General features: G+C 38.2%; 1 protein-coding gene across 2 annotated transcripts in view; it reads left to right on the forward strand.

Annotated features, from left to right (window-relative positions):
- Positions 1-24,248, forward strand: part of LOC124613323 (sin3 histone deacetylase corepressor complex component SDS3) — a 119,461-nt gene that overhangs the window by 69,989 nt on the left and 25,224 nt on the right. For both annotated transcript variants that reach the window (XR_006979634.1, XM_047142023.1), the window contains exons 4-5: positions 4,644-4,845; positions 6,024-6,201. Coding sequence is in view for 1 of the 2 variants with exons in the window: in XM_047142023.1 (XP_046997979.1) it covers positions 4,644-4,845; positions 6,024-6,201 (380 nt within the window). In the remaining variant the exon portion in view is untranslated. The remainder of the gene's footprint in view (positions 1-4,643; positions 4,846-6,023; positions 6,202-24,248) is intronic.

Below are 24,248 nucleotides of genomic sequence, written 5' to 3' on the forward strand. Positions count from 1 at the left end.
AACGGCCTTGATACGCCTGGGCATTGATCCAAACAGAGCTTGGATGGCGTGTACAGGTACAACTGCCCATGCAGCTTTGAGAGGATACAACAGTTCATCAAGAGTAGTGACTGGTGTATTCTGACGAGCCAGTTGCTTGGCCACCATTGACCAGACGTTTTCAATTGGTGAGGGATATGGAGAATGTGCTGGCCAGGACAGCAGTTGAACATTTTCTGTATCCAGAAAGGCCCGTACAGGACCTGCAACATGCAGTCGTGCATTATCCTGCTAAAATGTAGTGTTTCGCAGGGATCGAATGACGAGTAGAGCCACGGGTCATAACACATCTGAAATGTAACATCCACTGTTCAAAGTGCCGTCAATGCGAACAAGAGGCGACAGAGACGTGTAACCAATAGCACCCCATACCATCAAGCCGGGTGATATGCCAGTATGGCGATGACGAATACACGCTTCCAATGTGTGTTCACCGTGATGTCGCCAAACACAGATGCGACCATCATGATGCTGTAAACAGAACCTGGATTCATCCAAAAAAATGACATTTTGCCATTCGTGCACCCAAGTTCGTCGTTGCCATACACCATCGCAGGTGTTCCTGTCTGTGATGCAGTGTCAAGGGTAACCGCAGCCATGGTCTCAGAGCTGGTAGTCCATGCTGCTGCGAACATCGTCGAACTGTTCGTGCAGATGGTTGTTGTCTTTCAAACGTCCCCATCTGTTGACTCAGGGATCGAGACTTGGCTGCACGATCCATTAGAGCCATGCGAATAAGATGCCTGTCATCTCGACTGCTAGTGATAAGAGGCCATTGGGATCCAGCACGGCATTCCGTATTACCCTCCTGAACTCACCGATTCCATATTCTGCTAACAGTCATTGGATCTCGACCAACACGCGCAGCAATGTCACAATATGAGAAACTGCAATCGCGATAGGCTTCAATCTAACGTTTATGAAAGTCGGAAACATGATGGTACGCATTTCTCCTCCTTACACGAGGCACCACAACAACGTTTCACCAGGCAATGCTGGTCAACTGTTGTTTGTGTATGAGAAATCGTTTGGAAACTTTCCTCATGTCAGCACATTTTAGGTGTGGCCACTGGCGTCAACCTTGTGTGAATGCTCTGAAAAGCTAATCATTTGCATATCACAGCATTTTCCTGTTGGTTAAATTTCGTTTCTGTAGCATGTAATCTTCATGGTGTAGCAATTTTAATGGCCAGTAGTGTAATTAAAATGGTTAGATCTTTTTTCTAATTGTATATGGCAAATAGTGCTAAATCATGTTTGAATATTCCTTGCTGTATAGATTGGTGCATTATGCTTCAAGAATGTCCCACCATTTTTAAGATACACAACTCCACAAAGATGTGAGAGCATTTTGCAACTGATATTTCATAATGTGCACAAAGAACTGACTTGCATGGTAAATTTCATATTATCTAGCCAATTTATCAGAAAACAAATGCAAACTTTTACCAGCTGATTATATATGCTTCCTGTTTCCAAACGATTGTTAGTCTTTTCCATTGTCATCTGCATATTCAGCACAATTTGAATAAGAATGTAACAAATCAATAAATTAGTCAGTGATACATATGTTTATATTATTTTACTTATGCTTTTGTTAGGAATCATTGCGTGTAACTTAGTTACACCACTGTTCTGATGAGGCTATTTTTACAGTTTCCAGAGTCGCCAATGGATTTACTTCTGCCTGCACAAATTTTAATTCTTTATATGCTCTATAGTACTTGATTTGAACTCCTGTGAGCCCAGTGCTATTAATGCAGCAGCTATATTTGTGATGGTAGTGTGGTAACACTGTGCCCATAATTCCCAGCTAGTTTGTTCAGAAACAGGGGTATTCAGGAGGCAGCTGAGCAAACGCTGAGGCTCGCTCCCTTCTGGGGAAATGAGTGCTTGTGATAATATGGGCTAGTCTGATGTCATTATTTGGTCCTGGGGAATTGCAAACTGTGTACTGTTTTCAGAAGAATGACCATGTGTTAGGTTTGATACAGTCTATACACATCCATCTATACTTACGATATAATGCTTAAAGCAAAGAGCAGCTCATTTTAAGTTGATGGAAAGCACAATGATGGCTGAATTAGGAACTTCAGAGGTCAGGCACACCAACGTAAATTTACAATACATCATTGTGGGATGCATAGCTGAAGTTAGAACTTACAGTTGCACAATGTGGCTGGCAGTTGAGTGACAAGTTTCAAAATGAAATAAGTCTCATAGACTTGTATAGAAATTTCCCTCAACATAAATTTTGATGACTTGACAAGTTCGTAGCTATAATCATATCGATGTTTGGACATACATACTTGTGAAAGCAACTTATTCACAATGAAGAGAATGAAATCCATCCACAGAAGCTCACTGACAGACATATATTTGAATGGCTAGTGCTCAGGATGTGGTATCGGAAATTGGTGCTTAAGTGAAAATCCAAATAAGTGGTATTCATTAACATCCAATGTTTTTATGCTTAATATGTCAATAACATATTGACAAAATACAAGCTGACGTAAGTTTAAACATAGTCCAGAAACAACAGTCATCATAACACGGCATCAGTTGTAAGGAATAGGTTTTGTAGTTAGCTGCACTGTTAATTAGCTACATTCATTTCCAGAGAATCCACATTAGCGGTCATAGAATGTACAGGTTAACAACAGTTTCTCATGCAGAGTTAATGTGTTCGTTCCTCCTTCCTACACCCCCCTCCCCCCTCCCTTTCGAATCCCCATTGGTAATCACTGTGAGCTGGCTGAATGCTGACTGCTGTGATGTAATCATGAAGCAGCTTGCATGAGCAGATCTTTGAAGAGGCAAGATCCACAAAGTAGGAAGCAACTGAAATTGATTCTGAAACAAATGTTCCACTTTCACAGTTTTGTTGTTGAACTGTTCTTGGATTTGGACATAAAAAATGCTGTACTTTATTTAGGTGACTCTTAGTGCCACCCAAGGCTTGTTGAATGGTAAAGGTGACTCTTAGTGCCACCTAAGGCTTGTTGAATGGTAAAGGGCATTGTCCAAAATAGTTATGAATGGTCTACTTATATTTCTTCAACAGTAAATCTTCAGCCACTGCTGAAATGTGTTCCCATGCATTTTTAATGGTAGTTGGGTGTTTTCTGTTAGTTTCAAGTGTCATAGAATTTTCCCTGAGTTGTAAGTGTTTTCTCCTTTCTCAATTAATAATAATAAATATGAATTAATTGGAAGTGTTGGTAATAATAGACCCAGTTGGTTAATTTATGTAGGTGGGAACTTAAATAGTGGCAACACTGCTATGGAGACATGATTCAGTGGAATCTACTATTGTCACTGATAGCACCTCCGAGCAAATGGACTCGCCCGCCCCATGTTATTGGCGTGCGCACAATTGAGGGAAACACAGTCACTTGTGAGCGAGCGGTGTAACATAATGGTGTCATTATGTTTTCGAAACAGGAACAATGGATTTTGATCAAGATTGAATGTGCCAGAGGTCATACAGCACGACAGTGTCATCAAGGTCAAAGAGGCGTGCGAGGAATCGGCAGTGCCCACCCATCATTTTGCATGACATAGCGCAGGCGCATATAGCTCAAGCTGTGGCTGCTCTGTTCAGTCGATGGGACTGGGAAGTACTGTACCATCCACCATATTCCCCGGACTTAAGCCTTTGTGACTTTGATTTGATTCCGAAGATAAAGGAACCAGTTTGTGGAATTCGCTTCAGAACTGTTCCAGAGATTCGACAGGCAGTAGACTGCTCCAACGCACCATCAACAGAACAGGCTCTGCTAACGGTAAAGTACGGCTTCCACATAGCTGGAAATGGGTTCTACACAACACTGAGGACTACTTTGAAGGACAGTAACAGGTGCAAACATGTAACTCTTTTGTATCAGTTGTGAATGAATGGTTGTCACTATTTAAGTTCCAACCATTGTAGATTACAGATTGATCATATAACTTATGACAATGGTAGTTACCCAACGAAGGGTGGCTTGAAACTTCGGTATTGGTTGAGGAGTCAGTTCAGAATGATTTTTTGATTGAAATATCAAATATTAATTGAAAATCACTTTTCACTCTCAAAGTACTAAGTGTTAAATATTTGGATTTTATTTCATTTTGGGTGTGGGAGAAATAGATGTGAGTAGATGAAATTTGGCTTGGAAGTAATGTTTATAATCTCACTCTGTTGTTTTCTGGCTACTGTGTTCTTTGCAGTTAAGTGATATTTCATTTGTCAAATTGAGAGGTGAAGAATTTTGAAGCGAAGTGTTTTTCAGTGGAAATATTGTGCAGTGTCTGAACTACAGATAAAAATTGAATTGTATGTAACCCAAGATTACTAAACTCCCATAAAATTTAAAACTGCAGTAGGGTATAAAACAGGACTTCTGTACTCAATCTAATATGTGACATAATATTAGAGATCAAATACTTGAAAGTAACTGATCCATAATCTATAAATTATGAGATTCTTTGAATAAAATGTGTAGTAGTAAACTTCACGGTGGTTTAGTAGTAATTTAAGATTTTCCAGCCTGTAGTGTTCTAGGGTTAAAGTGTGAAAGAGAGAAGAAAGCTCATTTGGGCACCTTACTTGTGTGTTTCAGGTTGCGTTTAAACATCATTTCAAGGGATTATTTAAATGAGTGTGTGGAAAGAGATTACACTATTGAAAAAAAGGCAGCAGCAAAAGAATTTGAAGAAAAGAAGATAGAACTTCGTGAGACGCTTATAAGTGATTTGGAGGAAAAGAGAAAACTTATAGAATCTGAACGTCACACTATGGAGTTGACAGGAGATTCTATGGAAGTAAGTATTGTGAGGTACTGTAGTAATCTATCGAAATATGATGAAAACCGAAAATAGATTTTTTTCGACCTGAACCACAGTGTGGTCCCCTTAAATCTTGAAACTTTTGAATAAGTGTGTGTCTTAGTGGGCGTAAGGAAGAAGATAGGTTAAGGAAAATGAAGACATGGAGAAGTACTTATGAAGACATGGAGAAGTAAAAGTACTATCTTCTTTAGGAAGACTTACATGGAAAAAGGTGTTATTGTTCATTATAGCTGGGATTTATTTTTCTTCACCTTTGCAGTTGTTTAGAAACTTACCTCCAAAACTTTGCTCTTTGCTCTCTTCCTCTTTCACTCCTGTTAAATGTTCACGTTGGGCGTGGTTCAGTTTCTTTTTCTGTAGCCATTCATTACATTCTTTTAAATCTTCGTAAATTTTTAGTCTTAGTTATTCGTTTTCTGTATAAAATAAGAATAGTTGTGACAGTTTTAAGTGAACTACAGGCTACAGTGTATCTCTGACAAGTGTGCGCTTGACTGGGACTTGTCTCTGCTTTTCATTGACAGTGGGCAACCAATTGGACTATCCATGCGTATCGCATGGAATGACTCAAATCTTTAGCTTGCCAAAGGCTTCTCCTTCGAGGCAGTTGGACTTGTGTAGGTAGACTGGTCCACAGGGATGCTGTTGGGATAATTTACATTTTTTCAGTAGAGTATGAACAGCATCAGTAAAATGCCTCAGATTAAGATATCATCTATAAATTTTCTGCCAGAGCCGCTAGTCCAAATGTTATGGAAAATCATCTATGGATTTTGTTTGTGTGGAGAGAGATGAATGGAAGATTGAAGCTTAGTTGGTTTGTAAAGCTTGATCAGGCAGGAAATGGGTTAGTTCTTGTTTGGCGCACAATTTTGTCATGAATGTTTATAAATGATCTGGGAACTAAATGATTTCAAATTTTTGAAGTGTATTGTGAAATCTCGTTCACTAGTAACTATCAAAAGTAAAGTGAATCACAATACTTCCTTAAAACAGGAAAAGTGTGATATTGGGAAAGACTTTTGAATTCAGTAAATTATTTTTATTCCTTGCAATATAACTCATGTGGAGACACATTATTTTTAATACAAGGGAAACTTAACGTTTGTTAGTTTAATTTCTTACTGTAATTATAAATCGATATGTTCTAGGTGAAACCGGTCATGACGAGGAAACTACGTCGTCGTCCAAACGATCCAGTTCCAATTCCAGAGAAGAGGCGGAAACCTCCACCTGCACAGTTGAATTATTTATTAGATGAGAAAGAAATAGAAGCAGATCTTAAATTAATTAATAGAGGAAAGTTAATGGGACCTATCAGAAAACCAGGTTATGATCTACCTATCAGAATTCATTGATTTCAGTTGATTTTAAAGAAAATTGTGTTACTTATAAAAGAAGAGACAAGAGGAGTGAGGATGAAGCAGTGCTTTACGGAAGGGATAAAAGTCTGTGAAGTTAGAACAGAAGAAAATTCATGCCAGTTTTATGAAATGAAAAGTGTACATACATTTTGCTCAGTTTATTCATAGTTACTGGTCTGAAACATCTCTGCAGATACGATGAGTGTTGGGAATATGAAAGAGTTCTCAGCATGAAAACTGATAAGCAGTAACTCATTTGAAGGGAGCAATAAACTTTCATTTCTGTCCAGTATAAGAAAGCAGAATATTTTGCACAACAGATGGTAGATAATTTTACAGAGAGAGAATTAATATGAAGGCTTTGATTTGAAACATTGTAATGAACGAAGTTTGGTGATACACCAGTATGGTAATGGAAGAAGATAGCTGATTACTCTGTGAAAAGAATAGCCACTGAGCAGCACACATTTAGGAAAGGATATATATAAGTGTGTGTGTGTGTGTGCATGTGTGTGTGTGTGTGTGTGTGTGTGTGTGTGTGTGTGTGTGTGAGAGAGAGTGTGAGAGAGAGAGAGAGAGAGAGAGAGAGAGAGAGAGAGAGAGAGAGAGAGAGAGAGAGAGAGAGGGGGGGGGGGGGTTTGATTGATTGATTCAGAAAAGATGATGATTCTTGCATACAACATGGTCTTGCAGTTACTAAGTGCTTTCACTTAGGCCTACAACAAAATGACCATTCATAGAGAGTATACAGACGTTGGTGCTCAAACTCCTCATTGACCACCTCAGAATCTCTAGACCCATCAATGCTCATTGTAGCAGGTCTACTACAAATTCCAGCAAGAACACAATAGCTTAATTACCTTTGCAAAATATGTAATTACTGCAGTTTATGTAAACTCTTAAACCCTTTGGAGATAAACTCCGTAACTCATTTTTTTAATTTTATTTTCATGTTTATTTTTGTATTTTTAATTTTTTAGTGTACTTCTGTTTTAGTTGATGTAATGAAGATGATAATTGCAATGATTTTTGCAGAAGATATTTTTGGGGAAATATGGGGAAATGTTCGCTTGGACTAAGTTACTAAAAATTACTTAGGTTGTGCTCAATAATAGGTCAGACTTTATGGTACAAACAGTCAGTAAGGTTATCAAGCAAATGTTCGTAAACACCTCAGTACGAAGAGATGTACAGCTAATTTAATTTTATAGCTGAAATATATGAAACGTTAAATTTTTTTTTTTTGTTTCCTTTCTTTCTCCCTGTACTTCTTTAAAAATATATGGGCACTATAAGGCGACATGTGGTGTAATGTAGAAAACTGGCTAGTATGTCAGCTTTTTCTGTTTTGTTAGTCATTGGTTTCATTAGCTGTACTTTTTACACATTCGGTGATTTGAATGTTGTTACAATTTGCATTTTATTTGTGTGCAGTAGGTTCTTTGGTGTGAAGTACAGTAGTTTACTTTTTGGGAGTGGAGAACAGGGTTTTTACAGAGAATCCTCTAGAAATGTAGTAAGTCAAGTCTTGTGCTGTGGTATAATATTGTGAGTGGCTTATGGACTGGGCTATTTGTTTCCCACCCTGTTTATTCAATTTCTTTTTTTTTTGCTTGTGTTTGCATACATGTAAAATACCGTCATTTGGAATTGTAATCAGTGAACCACAAAAACATTAACATTGCATGTTCTCTGCTGCAGTCAATGTAGCAGACTGCTAGAAAATGTATTATTTGCTGTAATATTTTTGGAGTCATGTTACAGTAACAACTAATTCTTTCATGAGCACCTCAGTTCCATGACACTGAGAAGATGAGACATTATGACTGCTTGCTTAATAACATATTGGCCTATTATTGGAATGCAGTACAGTAGCAGTTCTGAATGACATGAATTTGACAATCTTCAGAAGATTTATGGGGGCATATGGCACAAGAAATGTACGTAAGGGTGATGCAATTCCTTAAATGTTGTGGAGGGTTTGTAGGTATGGATCTAGTGCCTGATAGCATCCCAGATGGGTTTTGTGGGGTGTGTGTCAGATGAATTTGGTGGGTAAGACATTGATGTGAATCCACTGCCATGCAACTCAAACTGCGGTAGCACAGTTCTGGGTTTGTCCTGCAGACAGTTCTCGTGCTGGAAGATGCTGTTGCTGTCAGTGAACATATCAAGCACGAAGTGATGCAAGTGGTTCACAAGAATGTTTGTCATCCGTATTTGTCATGACACCATTGATTACTACTACAGATCCATAGAAGCCCTGTTGACTGTCCTCCATAGCATAATGCTGCTCCCAACAGCACCAGAGGCGTGGTGCATGTGGCAGCTTTTTGCCTGAGTGATAGTATATCAAGACACAACCATCTACCTGATGTAAAAAGAAACATGATTAGTCCAACCAGGTGACATGTTTCCATTGATTCGTGGTCCATTGTTGATGATTTTTTACCTGCTGCTGTTGTATTGGGCCAACATGGGAAAAGTAGGTGTAATTTTCTGTGGAGCCCCATGATCAACAGTGTGCACTGAACAAGGTGTTCAGAAACACTTGTGCCTGCACCAGTAGTGTACTTGTCCATCAGATCTGCCATAGATAGCTGCCTGCCCTGTCTTCAACGTGCCTCCACAGTTTGTCATGAGGTGTGGATCTCCTACACTGTGTTGTCTACTGCTGATTTACTGCCCTACAACTGTTTTACACAGATACTCACGACAGCATCATGTGAAGATCGTGCAAGCTTTGCTGTTTCAGAGATGTTCATTCCCAGGCTCCAGGTCGTGACAATCTGCCTTTTGTCAAAGTCTTGGATTCTCCATTTGCGACCCTTTCAATCATTAGAATGATACTCTATTCATCGCTGTTCTGCAAATAACCCTTCTGCAGCTCATCACATGGTTGGAATGCCACCAGACATCAGTGTCGTGGTGGAATGTGGTCATAATGGTTTGGTTCAGCAGTGCACGTGCTATTGACATGAAATAATGGATAGATCCAGCAACAGTCTTCTGTCTTCTAGGTGGGCATTTCCATCTACGAAAGACTACAAAGTACTTTCTGTCTTCATCAATGTTGAGTTTTACTGCTTAGTGGAAACAGGATTTTTCTAGGTGTGATAAACATTTCAGCTGCTTTCACTTTCACCTTCATTTCGATGTCCTTGAACTGTTTTTACTACAGACTGATGCATGTTAAAAATTAGAAGTGCAATATATTTTCATGGGTGTACTCTGAAGTTCCATCTCAAGCTTTTGTGTTTCTGCTTTGTTCCATTCATAGTCAGTGTCACTTTTCTGCACCTTTTTTTCAGCATTCTGTTCAGCTTGCCTTTTTCTATTGTTATGTGCATAGATAGTACCGCCGTCATTTGCTTCTCATTTTAATTGTTTTGCTTCTTCCATTTAGCCAAAGTGAAGTTACAAATATCAGCACAACTTTCCAATGTGGAATGGCAACATGCTTATAGATGGCTTTTACTTCAGTTAGCAACGTTATTCTCCATGGACTTGCCTTACGAATGAGGAAGTGAAGATGTGGTAGTTTGGTGTGTTAATTCACATACAACAAATCAACCACAGTTTTACAGAACTAGCTCAGTATCTGTTCCTATGGACCTCATTCTTTGCAAGTCTCATGAAATACTGCTGCTTTGTAGCTCTACAAAGGAATGTTTGCTTCTAGATCTCTAGTTGCACTTAAGATTTACTAGTTGGCAGATTCCACTATGTTATCAGATTTTTGTACTTAGTTCTTAGGGTTACTCGATCATTTTCTGTACCTGTGTTAAGTGGTGTGGAATTGTAGCACTCCCATTGATAGCTCAGGAGTGCACTACACAAAGGAACAGCTCTTCAGGTAGCAGAGTACTTGTAATGCAAGTGGTTTTCTATGAGGCTGGATGGTAGTTTTGAGATCCTCTGATGAACATTCACCAGTTGGTATGCAGAGAGCAAAATCGGATCTCATACAATGTAAAGACGCTTAGACAATCGAAATGTTAACAATAAATTGCCTAAATATTTGTTACAAAGTTCATGAACTTAGTGCATTCCAGGAAAGCTGTCATGCTGAAATTGTTTGTGGAACCGAGAGCTAGTTGAAAACTGAAGTAGAAAGCTCTGAAATGTTCAGTTAGACATTAAACTTTTATAGAAAAGGCAGATCAGATGCCAAAGGAAGGGGAGTGTGTATTGAAGCTGACAAAAATATTGCCTGTTACAGTCAAAATTGCGTATTGAGTCTGACTGTGAAGTTATCTTGATGCTGGTCTAGGTTACCTCAAATTAATTATTGTACGTCTTTACCAGTCACCTAATTTTGCTGTGACAGTTTTAGAATTATTCTGTGAAAGTCTACACTCAGTAGTACAGAAAAACCCAGATCATGCATTAGTAAGAGGATGTACTGGTAAGTAATGCCTATGAATTTTTTATGTGAAATCTCTTAAAAGGATTTATTAGCATTTTACATGTTTATTCGTCATGCCTACACAGTTATTTCTCAAGATGGGGATGAACATGTATCCCCTCGAGAGACTAGTTAGTTGGTGCTGTCACTGTAGAGTGTTTGACTTTGTTCAGGAAGGCACAACCTTACTTCAGCTTGCACCAGTCCATCATTATCAAAGTGAAATCCTCGAAGGTGTTTTCCAAATTTTGGAAAAAGATGAAAATTGGATGGAGCTGAGTCGGGACTATATGGAGGATGATCGATGACTGTGAACAGAAGGTGTTGGATTGTTGCAGATGTCACAACACTTGTGAGAGTTCTGGCATTGCCATGCTGAAGGGGAGGGTGCTCCATGTGAGGACAAACTCGTCAAATTTGAAACTCGATTACAGCACGCTGTTTCTCATGCAGTGATGTAGGTACATAACACACTACCATGTTACACGCTACAGTTCATAGCCCTCTAGTGGCAGAGGGCTGCAAATAAATTAAAATGAAGAATAAAGATGTAGAATGTTAATAAAGTTGTAACATCTAAAAAACTGAAAGTTTTCACATAAAAAATTCTGAGGCATTATTTTTTGTCGCAGCCTTGTAATTGGATGTGACTTCAGTCTACAGAGTATAGATTGAGACATCTGTGGGTTCAGTGCAGATGGTATGGACATGCAGCCTTGTGAAGTACTTTCTGTAAAGAGCAGATAAATAGTTGTTGATTTCTAAAATGCTGAGAATACAGAGATTGTTGCAATCTTGGTTCAAAAATGTCATTTGAAGCTAATTGCAGAAAGATTCTACTGCTGTCAGTATACATTTTTTGTAAGGACCGTGAAGATAAGACAAATTAGGGCTCATATGGAGGCATATTTACGAGTGGAACATGAAGGGAAATGACTAGTAGTGGTACAAACTAGCCTCTGCCATGAACCAGGTGGTGGCTTGTGGAATATGTATGTGGATGTAGATGTTAGACACAGATGTAGATCTTTCCCATCACTGTTTTCTTGCTACTTTTCCCTGGCAGAGATGTTTGCTGCTCTCCTGTCCCTTAAAAAAATGTGAATCTAGTGCTGGCATTGAGACTCCCATTCATACGTCTTCAAAATAGTTCATGTCTCCTATGTCGTTTCTCATATAGTAATTAGTCCTTCACCATCATTCAGTGACTTAGATAGACAACTGAGGCTTTGGGATGGTAGCGTTGTGTTAAAGTGCTGCCAACCTATCAAACCATACTGCCGTCGGTAGTATCATTAGTAGATGTTGTTGAATGCAGTTTCATTTTTATATGTAATTGGATGCATGTGTCATTATTGAACATGTGTCTGTAAGTCACTTTGTTTTTGTTTACACTAAATATTTTGTGTTTGTTGGCGCCTTGTCACTTGTGCTTCTGCAGATGCTCACTACAAACTCTGATGCACAAATATGATGCTGTGCAACAGCTGTTTGAAGTTGCTTTCTTTGTACTCTCTCTTTTAGTGTGGATGAGTAAAAATGGAACCATTATAGGATTACTTCAATGTCAGTCTCTTGATCCCCCTTTTTGTTACGAACAGGTAGAGGTAGCAAGTAGAAATTTGTCACATTCTAAGGTCTACAATTCCTTGGCTGTGTAAAAAATGTAAGCTTCTGTGTCAGTGAAGTCGAAAGATCCAGCCATTTATCTCGTGTATTTTGATACTTGCAAACTTGTTCTTAAAAATGTATTGTTAAACTAATTATCTGTGCAGATAAGTGTGTATGGAATCCTCATAGCATGAGTCCTACTTGAACGTGGCCATTTGTATATACAGACACACTCTAGACCATATATCTGGGGTTGTAAGTTGTGGTTTGTGTTACAGAAGTTTTTGTTTTTTATAAATTATTATAAACAATGAAATTCAGGTCCTTGGGAGTCTGGCATCTATTATTTTGTTTTAAAGGCTATATAGTATGCTTAAAAACTTTCCTTGTGGTGCACACAGACTCCTTCATTGCTTAAAGAATTTTTATTTGTATTGATTTAGGAACTTATTTTCATGTGTAACTATGACTCTGAATCTGCTATAAAACTTGCATCGATATAGGCTGCTGGTAGTTTCCATCATACATTACACAAATTAAATCAGTTACAGATTGTTTCTTGGTCTGTTCTTCACAGTACTGTATACTTGTAATTATTGCAATGGATCTGATGTGCAGTATTAATACTACTGTGTTTCTATATAACAAGCAGGTAAAGTACGGCATTGATTTACATTATGTAGGAAACAGATTAATATTTAAGAAAAGCTCTTGTTACTTGTAACATGTGGATCTAGCATTCAGGAGGACGACAGTTCAAATCTGCATCCAGCCATCCAGATTCAGGTTTTCAATAGTTCCAAAGGGCACCATTGATTTCCTTCCCCATCCTGGAAACACAGTGTGCGTGCTCCAATTCTAATAACCTCGATGTTGACGGGACATGAAACCTTAATCTTTTTCCCTTGTTATTACGGTATATTGGTACATCTTTGTTCATGTTGTCTTTCATTTTAACATTAATCTTTATGGTCAAAATAAAAATGCAACATAAAAAATCCTATTAAGGCCTGTTTTTTTCACACATTTGACTTCTTTGATCTGGCATTTTATATATTTTATTACCATAGTAGCAGGTCTTCATAAGAGAATGTAAAACTGTAATTACTATATAATAAAATCATGATTCATACTTCATTCAAAAACATATAGGAGCAAGTGATATAATTTCGCACAAAAATATGCACTTGGCTTCCATTTGCTGCTAGCAAGTAGTGTTCCTTAAGTAAATAGCTGACAAGAAATACACGAGTTAGTGCCAAAATATTGACAGTATGTAGCCTTGTGGAAGAAATATCATGAAATATGATAGGTATGATTTTGATCAGTGGTGTTAGATTTTAATGTGGACTTTACACATATTGATTGATAGTCAAAGTTTTTCATCAATATTGTTAAGTTTCGGAGGCATTCAGACATTAACTGAATTACATGGTATTTCATATGTAAGTTTGATCATTCTGTAACTTATTTAAATTGGTTGTTTTGGTTGAAAAAAATTCAAGAGAACTGAGATTCTTGCAACAAAGAATGAGCCCTAGGTACGTGTGGATTGATGTACATATACTTATGTGTTTATAAAAATTGGTGGTTGTCTGTCTGACATGATCAGAAGGTAAATGATAGAATGCGTGGCAACCATTTTTGGTAGTACCAGGCAGTGTGCTGCTTAAACCAAGATATGAATGACGTATATTCAAAGTACATTCTGATCTTAGGTGCTTAATATAACGAAAAGATTTTTAAAGTAGTTGTGATATTTGTGTTTCATTCAAGTGGATAAATTGGAATACCAAGCCATCATAACTTTATTGGATGATTATTGTCCACAAAAACTGTTCTGAAGTTCGCAAATGTGTATAAATAGTTCTTATCTGCATGTCTGAAAACACACACTGTTGATGTTCCACAGCTCCACGAAATACGTTCAAGATTAGTTCACTAACTGCATATTCTTTGACATCGTTGTAATAGGTATTAGTCTTCTTTCCAGTAGTGACATATGAAAATAAGTGCTGGTGCAGGACTCGAACTCGGATTTCCTGCTTATTGCAAGTGTATGGCTTAACCACTTTGGCTGTCTGAGCACACTTCCTGGACTGACTCAAACTTCCCCCATGTCATACTGTCGTACATGTTCTATTGTAGTTCTCTAAATAATTGCCTAATGCTCGCAACTTCCCCATGAGAGGCAGAATGAGACAATGAGTAATCGAGACCAAAGTCATTGTCGCGTGCCTGTCTAGGGCCGCAAGGAAATTCATGTTTCAGTCCCCGTCTGGCACAAACTTTCATATGTAACTGTGGGATGGTAGATCTATGCCCAGCACAGCTGATGTCAAAGAATTTGCAGTCAGCAAACTAATTTTGAAAGTTTATGAGTAGGCTGTTCTTCACATTCAACAGCTAAGAAGTAGATGGCTGAATTCAAATATGGTCTTCCCTCTCATGAAGGTGATTTAGGTCAAAGATGCCACATAGTACTAGTACTGAAAATTGTGCAATATTGTGTTGGATGACAGACAATTACAGGTCTATGAAACAGCCGATATCGTATGCAAACTAGAAGACAGAATGCAATAGATCTTAAATAATTAACTGTGAATAAGTGTTATACAAGTTGGGTGCTGCATTTGTTGAATAATGATAAAGAAAGGGGGTTATTAACAGTGCTTGGAAGGTTTAATTAAAAAATAATAATATACGAAAAATTCAGCTTGAGAATTATGAATTATTTAGGAATAACGGAGACTGCTCACCGAAAGACAGAAGCGCTATGTCGTCAGTTGGTACACATGCGAAAGGTACACAGCTTTAATAGTTTTTGGACTGAACTTACTTTCTTAAGGCTCGTAGGAGAAGCAAAAGTGCAGACCTGGTATATAACATGCCTGCTTTCACAGGTGGCAAAGCCTTTGATGGGGTAGGACAAGCATGTGATGGGACTGGCGTAGGTGGTGCTGGGTGAGTGGATGGAGCAGGTCTTGCTTCAGTCTTCCACAAGGGTGTGATCCCTGTGGCAGTGGACTGGGGGTGGGAGTGGACCAGGATGTTGAGGAGGTTGGGTGGGCAACAGAACATCACTTCGGGAGGGGATGGAAGTATCTTGTGTTGGATGTCCCTCATTTCAGGACATGATGGTAGCCCTGATAAAGGACGTGGTTCTGTCATTCCAGTAATGGGTGGTACTGGGTAGCAAGTGGGGGTGCTTCTTTGGATTGGCATGAGGATTAGGAGTGGGGGGGGGGGGGGGGTATGGCTCTGGAGATTTGTTCGTGAATTAGTTCTGGAGGTTAATGTCCGTTTGTGAAAGCCCTTGTGAGGCCTTCAGCATACTGGGCAAGAGAGTTCTCATCACTGCAGATGCGTCTACCACAAGTGGCCAGGCTTTGTTTGAGGGATTTTTTGGTGTGGAAGGGGTGGCAGCTGTCAAAGTGCAGGTACTGTTGATGACTGGTGGGTTGTGTGGAGCTATGAGAGGAGGAGATAGACATCTGTGAAGGTGGATGGAGGAGGACCAGGTGAAGTAGGAGGGAGAGAAGGTGTTGAGGTTGTGGAGGAATGTGTCCTGGCCTTTGGTCCAGGCTACAAAGACATCATCAGTAAACCTGAACCAGACCAGGGGTCTTGGGTTTTGGAGTTTCGGGAAGCTAGAAATGCTTCCTCTAGGTGGCCCATGAAGAGGTTGGCATATGACAGTGCCATGCAGGTGCCCATGGCTGTGCCATATATTTGTGTGTACCATCCCTTCAAAGGAGAAATAGTTAGTGATTATAATAATATTACTGAAGATGAGACATTGGCCCACCAAGGAGATGTCTTGTCGGCTAGGTGTTTCATAGCTTTTATGCATCAAAAAAAAAAAAAGAAAAAACCTTGAAAAGATTCACCAAACCTGAAAATTATGTAATGGGAGGCATAGAGGTAACAACTAATGGTAGAGTTAAGGCATTGATTCTTTCAGGGGCACATAAACAAGGCTGAACATTCTTAACTTCCTGACAAATTGTTCCCCAATGTTAATGGGGTACCGATACACCTGCATGGTAACTACGGTGTGTGTGTGTGTGTGTGTGTGTGTGTGTGTGTGTGTGTGTGTGTGTGTGTGTGTGGGGGGGGGGGGGGGGCGACGTGTGTGCATTCTCCATTATTTTTGTGCCTGTTGGTGACCGAATGTCTCAATACTCTTTGCATTATTTGTATTCCGCGTAGACCTTTCCTTTAGCGTATTTGTAAAGCTGCAAATTATGTTATATGGGCAACAATAAACTACTTCAGAGCACATGGTTGTATACATTAACAGAGGGAAAGCAACTACATGCCACCTCCATGCCTAGTAAAGCACTATGGTGTTAAAAACTTCTTTGGAATGGTGACTACTTTTAGTGAACTCTGCTTGATGTATATACTGTACAACACCACAAACCTCCTAAACCATAGGCAACAAAATGCAGAATTTCCAGACAGTTGTTCCACAAATATTGTAAGTATCAGTGTAATTGGAGCTCTATTAAGCATTTTAATCAACATAATGAACACTAATTTCAGACAGGCCCCATACCACAAGTAAAAGCAACAAAATGTGCCACAGATGCTAATCTTTGTTTGAAACAGGTTGGCATAAAAATGAAGCACTATTTACAGCTTTGGTTTATCCTGAGCCATTGAAGCAGTGGAAGGAAGAGTGTGACCCTGTACCAAAAACATGAAATTGGGTTCATCTTTTGGAAAGGTTTTTCTTTTTTCTTTCAGTTTTTTCGTGTGTGCCAAAGCAGTTCTTATTTATTTCCTTGTAAAAGGACCAACTGAATGAACAAATACAAGAGTAGAGACCTAGGTTGCTATGTTTCACAACAAAATTGTTTTTCTCTACACAGTCCATCTTTCCACATCTGCTTTGACAATTGGAAAATTGTGAGATCAGGGCATTAATGGTTGGAGCATGCAGTTTTTGGTAGTTCCTGCACTCTGTAACTCCTGTTTCTTCCACATCTAAAGAAACTTGATTCAAAACGGAGTTCAGTGAAGACATAATGACAACTGTGGACATGTTTTACAGGCCTTCCAGAATAGTGCTTCAGAGGTGAACTCTACTTACTGGAGAAACTTTGCCAAAGTAAAGTGATGTTACAGGGGACAACATAAAAAAGTTTATTTTTAGGTATAAACTTTCCACTGTCTCACAGAGAAAGTATGTATCTGCTTACATGTTGCAGATTTATTGTATTTACTTAAATGAATCTATTGCATGCCTTGGTGTTCAGACATGTATTTACTTTGATGTAGCGAACTACAGTTGCAATTTGTCATGAGGTCCGTTAGGGGAGGAGAAGGAGAGTTTCTAAGAGAATATCTAAACTTATGAAATAAAAGAACTGTTACACACATCTATCTCATTATGACTTTCAAACAAATGAGAACTATAACTTCTCCAAAGCTTTTTTTCCCTGACTTACATGAAGCCAAGTGTCATATACAGTGTTTCCTACAGTGCTATAAGAAATTTAAATACTGGCGTTTAACAGTGTGGATACTGAACAGTATATCAAAAAATGAATAGAATGAATAATTTTGATAGATGTAGAATCACTGTTTTATCTATTTGAGAAAAAGATTAGTTCTAGAAATGTGCCTATTGTAGATTACAGAATGTGTGTTTTTTTTTTTTTTTTTTTTTTTTTTTTTTTTCCCCATTCTGTGACAGAGAGAGCACGATTGACTTGTACGTGGTAGAAATAGAGAAGCATGTGAAGTTTCCAGTACTTGAGAATTCCTCCTTTGTGAAGAGAGAGTGGAAAATAGGACTGTGGAAAAGGAAATAATAAGCTATGCAAGTGCTGAAGAACAATAGAAATCTCTCTTAATTGTTGCTCAAGAGAGAGAATTTGAGAGTACATATATACGAGCTTACAACATTTCAAAGAACTGTGAGTGTATTTACAAATAAAAGGTAAAAGGAAATGGGAAAGACAATTAGACAACTATGGCAGATGTGGAGAGACAATCATGAGAGGGGGGGGGGGGGGGGGGGAGAGAGAGAGAGAGAGAGAGAGAGAGAGAGAGAGACGAAAATATGAGAATGTGAGAAACTTGTGGTGGGGCAAAAATGTGCAAATAGAAAACATCTGAAAAGAAGACTTTGAAAGAGATGAATGCCAATATAAAATGGATGTGGGTTGCAGTGGTGTAACAGTCCATGTTTGGAGTATTATTCAGTTGTGTGTACTGCAGAAGGCTAGTTATGGAAGTATACAAAGGATTTTTGACATCAAGTTTGTTTGTGTGGCCATCCTCTTCAGCAAGCACAGAAATACTTGTTTTGTAAATAAAACGGCCTTTTGTTGCTGCAACTTATTTTTCCAAGGTATGTTTTGCCTGTTTCTTGCTTTAAGGCATCTTCAGTGAGGTCTGTAATGATGCAGTTGTGTTATTTTTAGATTATGAAACAGTTGACGTAGCGTTTTTTTCTTTTTACATGATTAAGTTATTACTTACAGTCTGCTGTGATCTACGTTTCCTCTCATCTGGTCTGGGGGTTGCACCACAACTTTATTTTTGAAACGTAAGCACAGTTTTGTATTCCAAACTTGCTTGTTGCTTATTGTTTTGTTTTTTGCTTGTTATATCCAGAAAGTTAATTTGGTTATTCTATTCTCTTTCAATTGTGATGATTATATTTTTATGTACTTTGTTGGAATCAGTATGTTGTTTCTCAATTTCTGTTTGTGGTTCATCTTTTAAGCAGAGGATGTCATCTATATGCCTAAACCAACATAATGCACTGGATTCTTTTGCTACTATTTTTGTGAAAATGATCTGTACAATGTGATTTACAAAAATATTTGCTAAGGCTCCTGGAACTGGGGACCCCATTGGTAATTGATCTGCTTATAAATAAAATTCATTAAAATTTCAACCACTCTCTAAGAGCTATTACATTTGTATTCAACACTTCGCAACACTGTGTGTGTGTGTGTGTGTGTGTGTGTGTGTGTGTGTGTGTGTGTGTGTTGAATATATTCTTTGTTAGGTTGATAACATGTAGGTAAACAAACCAAAGAGGAAGAAACTCATAGTGAAGTTACAATATTTCTGTTGTTAAAAGCACAGTGTTCGAACAAATAGCTACATCTAGTGGCAAAAGAATAATAGTACACCGCAAAAAAGGTGGAGAAATATGGTGAACAGTGCGAAAAAGTTCGGAATACAAAACTGCGCTTATGTTTCGAAAATAAAGTGGTAGTGCAACCTCTAGATCAGATGAGAGGAAACGCATATCGCAGCAAACTGTAAGGAATAAATTTATCATGTAAAGAAATGCTAAGTCAACTGTTTCATAATCTAAAATAACACAACTGTATCATTACAGACCCCACTGAAGATGCCTTAAAACAAGAAACAAGCAAAACGCGCCTGGGGAAAAATAAGTTGCAGCAACAAAAGGCAGTTTTATTTACAAAACAAGTATTTTTTTTAATCATTCATGGCCTTGATTCAAGAAAATTACACTCAAAGATCAGGTGGCATTGTGTGTAAAATCAATATTGTTTCGATGTGGTACTATTAATCTTTATCTGTAAAGGATGGTATGAAACACATGCCTGCACACAAGCATGTCTTGAGACTGTTGGTATGCAAAATATTGTCAAGGTTGGTTGTTTAGTTTCATGTTTGATGGACTACTTGCACGATAAACTGTAATGATGTGAAACAAGTCATTTTACATTCACTATTTGTAAATATTGCTACATGCTGGACATTTATAAAGTGTTACTTTTTCCTCAGTATACAGATGTGTGTTAGTAATTTCTGCCCACCACATTTTAGACACTGCAATAATAGAAATTCTATGGAATAGGAGTAGTTGCCAAGGAGAAGCTTTTTCAGTTTGCTCTTTACTTTGCTGTTTGTCAGACATTTCATATCACTGGTAAGTTGCCAAAAATTATAATTGCAGTATTGTGCACCCCTTTTTGTTCTAAAGGCAACCTTACTGTGGAGTCATGAAGGTCATTTTTTCTTCTGGTATTGTAATTATGTGCATCATTGTTCATTGCGAACTGCATTGGGTTATTTATAACAAAATTCTTGAGGGAATAAACACACTGTGAAGTAGCAGTCAAAATGCCCAACTCCTTAAACAGATGTCTACATGATGATGATGATGATGATGATGATGATGATGATGAGTGAGCACCACAGCTGGCCGGAGTGGCCAAGCGGTTCTAGGTGCTACAGTCCGGAACCGCGCGACCGCTACGGTCGCAGGTTCGAATCCTGCCTCGGGCATGGATGTGTGTGATGTCCTTAGGTTAGTTAGGTTTAAGTAGTTCTAAGTTCTAGGGGACTGATGACCTCAGCAGTTGAGTCCCATAGTGCTCAGAGCCATTTGAACCAAGTGAGCACCACATATTATTCGTACAATTCCCTTCTGAGACTAACTTTTAAAGAAGAGTTACCCCAGAACATTATTCCGTATGACGTTATTGAACGAAAACATGGTAACTTTTACTTCTCTTTCCCCAAGGTTTGCAATGGTTCTAAGTGACAATGTGGCTGAACTAAATTGTTTTCAGAGTTCCAAAGTGTGCTTCTTCCAATTTAAATTCTCATCAATGTGGAAACCTAAGAATTTTGAAGTTTCCACTCTATTTATTACTTCTTCACCGTGTGTTACTCTTATCATTGGTGTGGTACCACTACATGTGGAGAACTGAATATGTAGTGTCTTTTTAAAATTGCAGATGAAACTGCCCAAAAAACCAGTCAATGATACTTTTAAGAACATTGTTGCCTATATTTCTATACAATAAAGGATGGCAGCCAAAAACAGTTGCAGGATAGAATTTTTTTATTAAAATTCTTGACCAAGGTTTCGGTACATATAAATATACCTTCATCAGAAGTAAACTTCCTGAATAGAAAGACACATTCATTAGAAAAGCCATATCAACGAAAGTGAGAAACAGAAGCTTAAATAACGGTGAAATTGCTAAAGTAATACAGGCACACAATCTTTAGTACTTACTAAAATTACATCATGCACTGGAGAATAATGAAACAATTATGCCAAAAGGCGTCGTCAGTAATTAAAATATCATCTCCATTTGTACAACATGTGTAATGGGCACAGGATCAAAGCGAACAGTTTAACAATGTTACTTCGCCTGTGAACTGTTGAGACACGAGTGTGAAGGCACTAAGGTAGATTGTTTCGCCGAGAGAGGGCACTTGCATGTGCCAGACTCGCGCATATTACAATCTATAAATACATACATACATACATACGTACATAGATTGTAATATGCGCGAGTCTGGCACATGCAAGTGCCCTCTCTCGGCGAAACAATCTACCTTAGTGCCTTCACACTCGTGTCTCAACAGTTCATAGGCGAAGTAACATTGTTAAACTGTTCGCTTTGATCCTGTGCCCATTACACATGTTGTACAAATGGAGATGATATTTTAATTACTGACGACGCCTTTTGGCATAATTGTTTCATTATTCTCCAGTGCATGATGTAATTTTAGTAAGTACTAAAGATTGTGTGCCTGTATTACTTTAGCAATTTCACCGTTATTTAAGCTTCTGTTTCTCACTTTCGTTGATATGGCTTTTCTAATGAATGTGTCTTTCTATTCAGGAAGTTTACTTCTGATGAAGGTATATTTATATGTACCGAAACCTTGGTCAAGAATTTTAATAAAAAAATTCTATCCTGCAACTGTTTTTGGCTGCCATCCTTTATTGTGAAGAATTTTAACAGTTGCTGCTGCAGCCATGTTTAAAATCTTGCTATATTTCTATATTTTCTGTTTCAGTATGTGTGCTCGGATTGATTACAATACTGCCGTCACCAGCAAAAAGAAGTAATTGCGCTTTTTTGTGTAGCAGATGGAAGATTGATTGTGTGTGAGAAGCAATAGTGGGTCTAAGATTGACCCTTGGGGAACCCCGTATGTGATTTGTTCCCAGTCAGAATTATGTTCCCAAACTAAAACTTTCCACATTTTTTTCATTCAGCATGATATCTATTGGTCGGCTATACCATCAGTCCTATGAAACTTCAATTTATGTAGGAGAATACTGTGATCCACACAGTTAAATGCCTTAGATAGGTAGCAGAAAATACCAACTGGTATTACTTTATTACTTAATTCTTGTAAAATTTGGTGAGTGAACATATAAATGGCATTCTCAGTAGACCAATTATTCGAAATCCAGCCTGAGATTTGTTGAAGATATTATTGTTGTTCAAGTGAGATACTGTTCTACAGTAAATCACCTTCTCACAAAATTTGGAAAATGATATCAGCAGGAAACAGGTTGGTAGTTACTTATGTCTCTCCTGTCGCCTATCTTAAAGAGGGTTTCGACAAAGGTACATTACAGTCTCTCAGGAAAAATGCTTTGAGCTAGTGATGCATTATAGATTTCAGATAAGATGGGGCATATTAAATGTTCAAATGTGTGTGAATTCCTAAGGGACCAAACTTCTGAGGTCCTCAGTCCCTAGACTTACACACTAATTAAACTAACTTACGCTAAGGACAACACACACACCCATGCCCGAGGGAGGACTTGAACCTCCAGTGGGAGGGGCCGCGCAGTCAGTGACATGGCGCCTCTAACTGTGCAGCGGCATATTATATGGGAACAAATTTTTAGTACTTGATACGAAACACCGTCAAAACCAGATGAGCTTTTTTTTTTTTGAGAGAATATATTAATTTTCTTAATTTCAGGAGGAAAAGTTGGTGTTAAATTCATATGATTGGTTTTTATGACAGTTTCCTTTTTAACATACTGCAGTGATTATCTAGAACTCTTTGTCCCTATACTCTCTACTATATTTAAGAAATGATTATTAAATATGTTTGTTACCTGTAAAATATCGTTTATTGCCATCCTTTCAGTTCAGTGATTATGATGATATCCTGTACTGTGGTTGTTTGTCCTGTCTCTTATTTCACTGCATTCCATAAGTCAAAATTACTGATTTCTAAAATTATGTGCATGTTCCTTGATTTTTGATAACTTTTCTTCATAATTTTGAGTAGTTTTTGTAGTGTAGAAGTACTGCAGAATCTCTGTAGTTGTTCTTGCGAACAGATACATTTACCTTTTCCTTTCACAAGATACTTACCCTCTAATGTCGTTATTTATTTACTTTTATTTTATTTAAAAGGCTGTTTGATGTCCTTTCTGCTTAGCTTACCCATGTGTGTTTGCAGATATTTCTGTGCCATGAAGGCCCAGATAATGAGGGGAAAAGAAGTTACCCATGAACTAGTTGCACGTGAAGAAAATACAGTAAACTACTATTGGTTTGCATGTTGTGAAAAGAAGTGTGGGGCTGGGCCAGATGAACAAGGGCAAGAAAAGGAGCCTGGTGTTTTAGAAAAGAACTGGTGGATTCTGACAGGCTTATCAGTATTCTAAAAATTGTGGTAGTTCAGGTCCATAATGTGTGGTTATGGGAAAAAGTCAATAAATCTGGAGCAGATCAGATGACAGTATACACTTTTGAACATACCTCACAGGATATCCACTACCTTGTGGGAAGTATGAGTGACCTTGTTTTATTCTCTTTGATTATTCCCCAGCCTGTAATACCTACTACTTTCTGAATCAAATTTGCTGGCAAGAAAGATCCATTTCTTTATATGCACTTCATGTCTTAGTGACCAGAAAATAGGGCGAGTGACCATTTACCATGATTCATTATTATGACTGCATTGCAACACTGTGGTAGTTTCTGCACCATTGTGGTTGAAGTTAGGAGACATACTCGTGAGAGAGACCCTACATTTGGAGTGAAAAATGAGTAATTAGTAATAACTGCTGACGTGGCATGGTTGTCCAGCTTTGAATTGGGTCACAGTCTGCTGCAATATAGATGACATCTGGCTCACACTGCAACAGAAAATAAACATAAAGCAGTGTGAAAATCAATCTTAGTAGTATCAATTTTATCTGGAGTAACATACTC

Source organism: Schistocerca americana, chromosome 1, assembly GCF_021461395.2.
Source record: "Schistocerca americana isolate TAMUIC-IGC-003095 chromosome 1, iqSchAmer2.1, whole genome shotgun sequence".
NCBI lineage: Eukaryota > Metazoa > Arthropoda > Insecta > Orthoptera > Acrididae > Schistocerca > Schistocerca americana.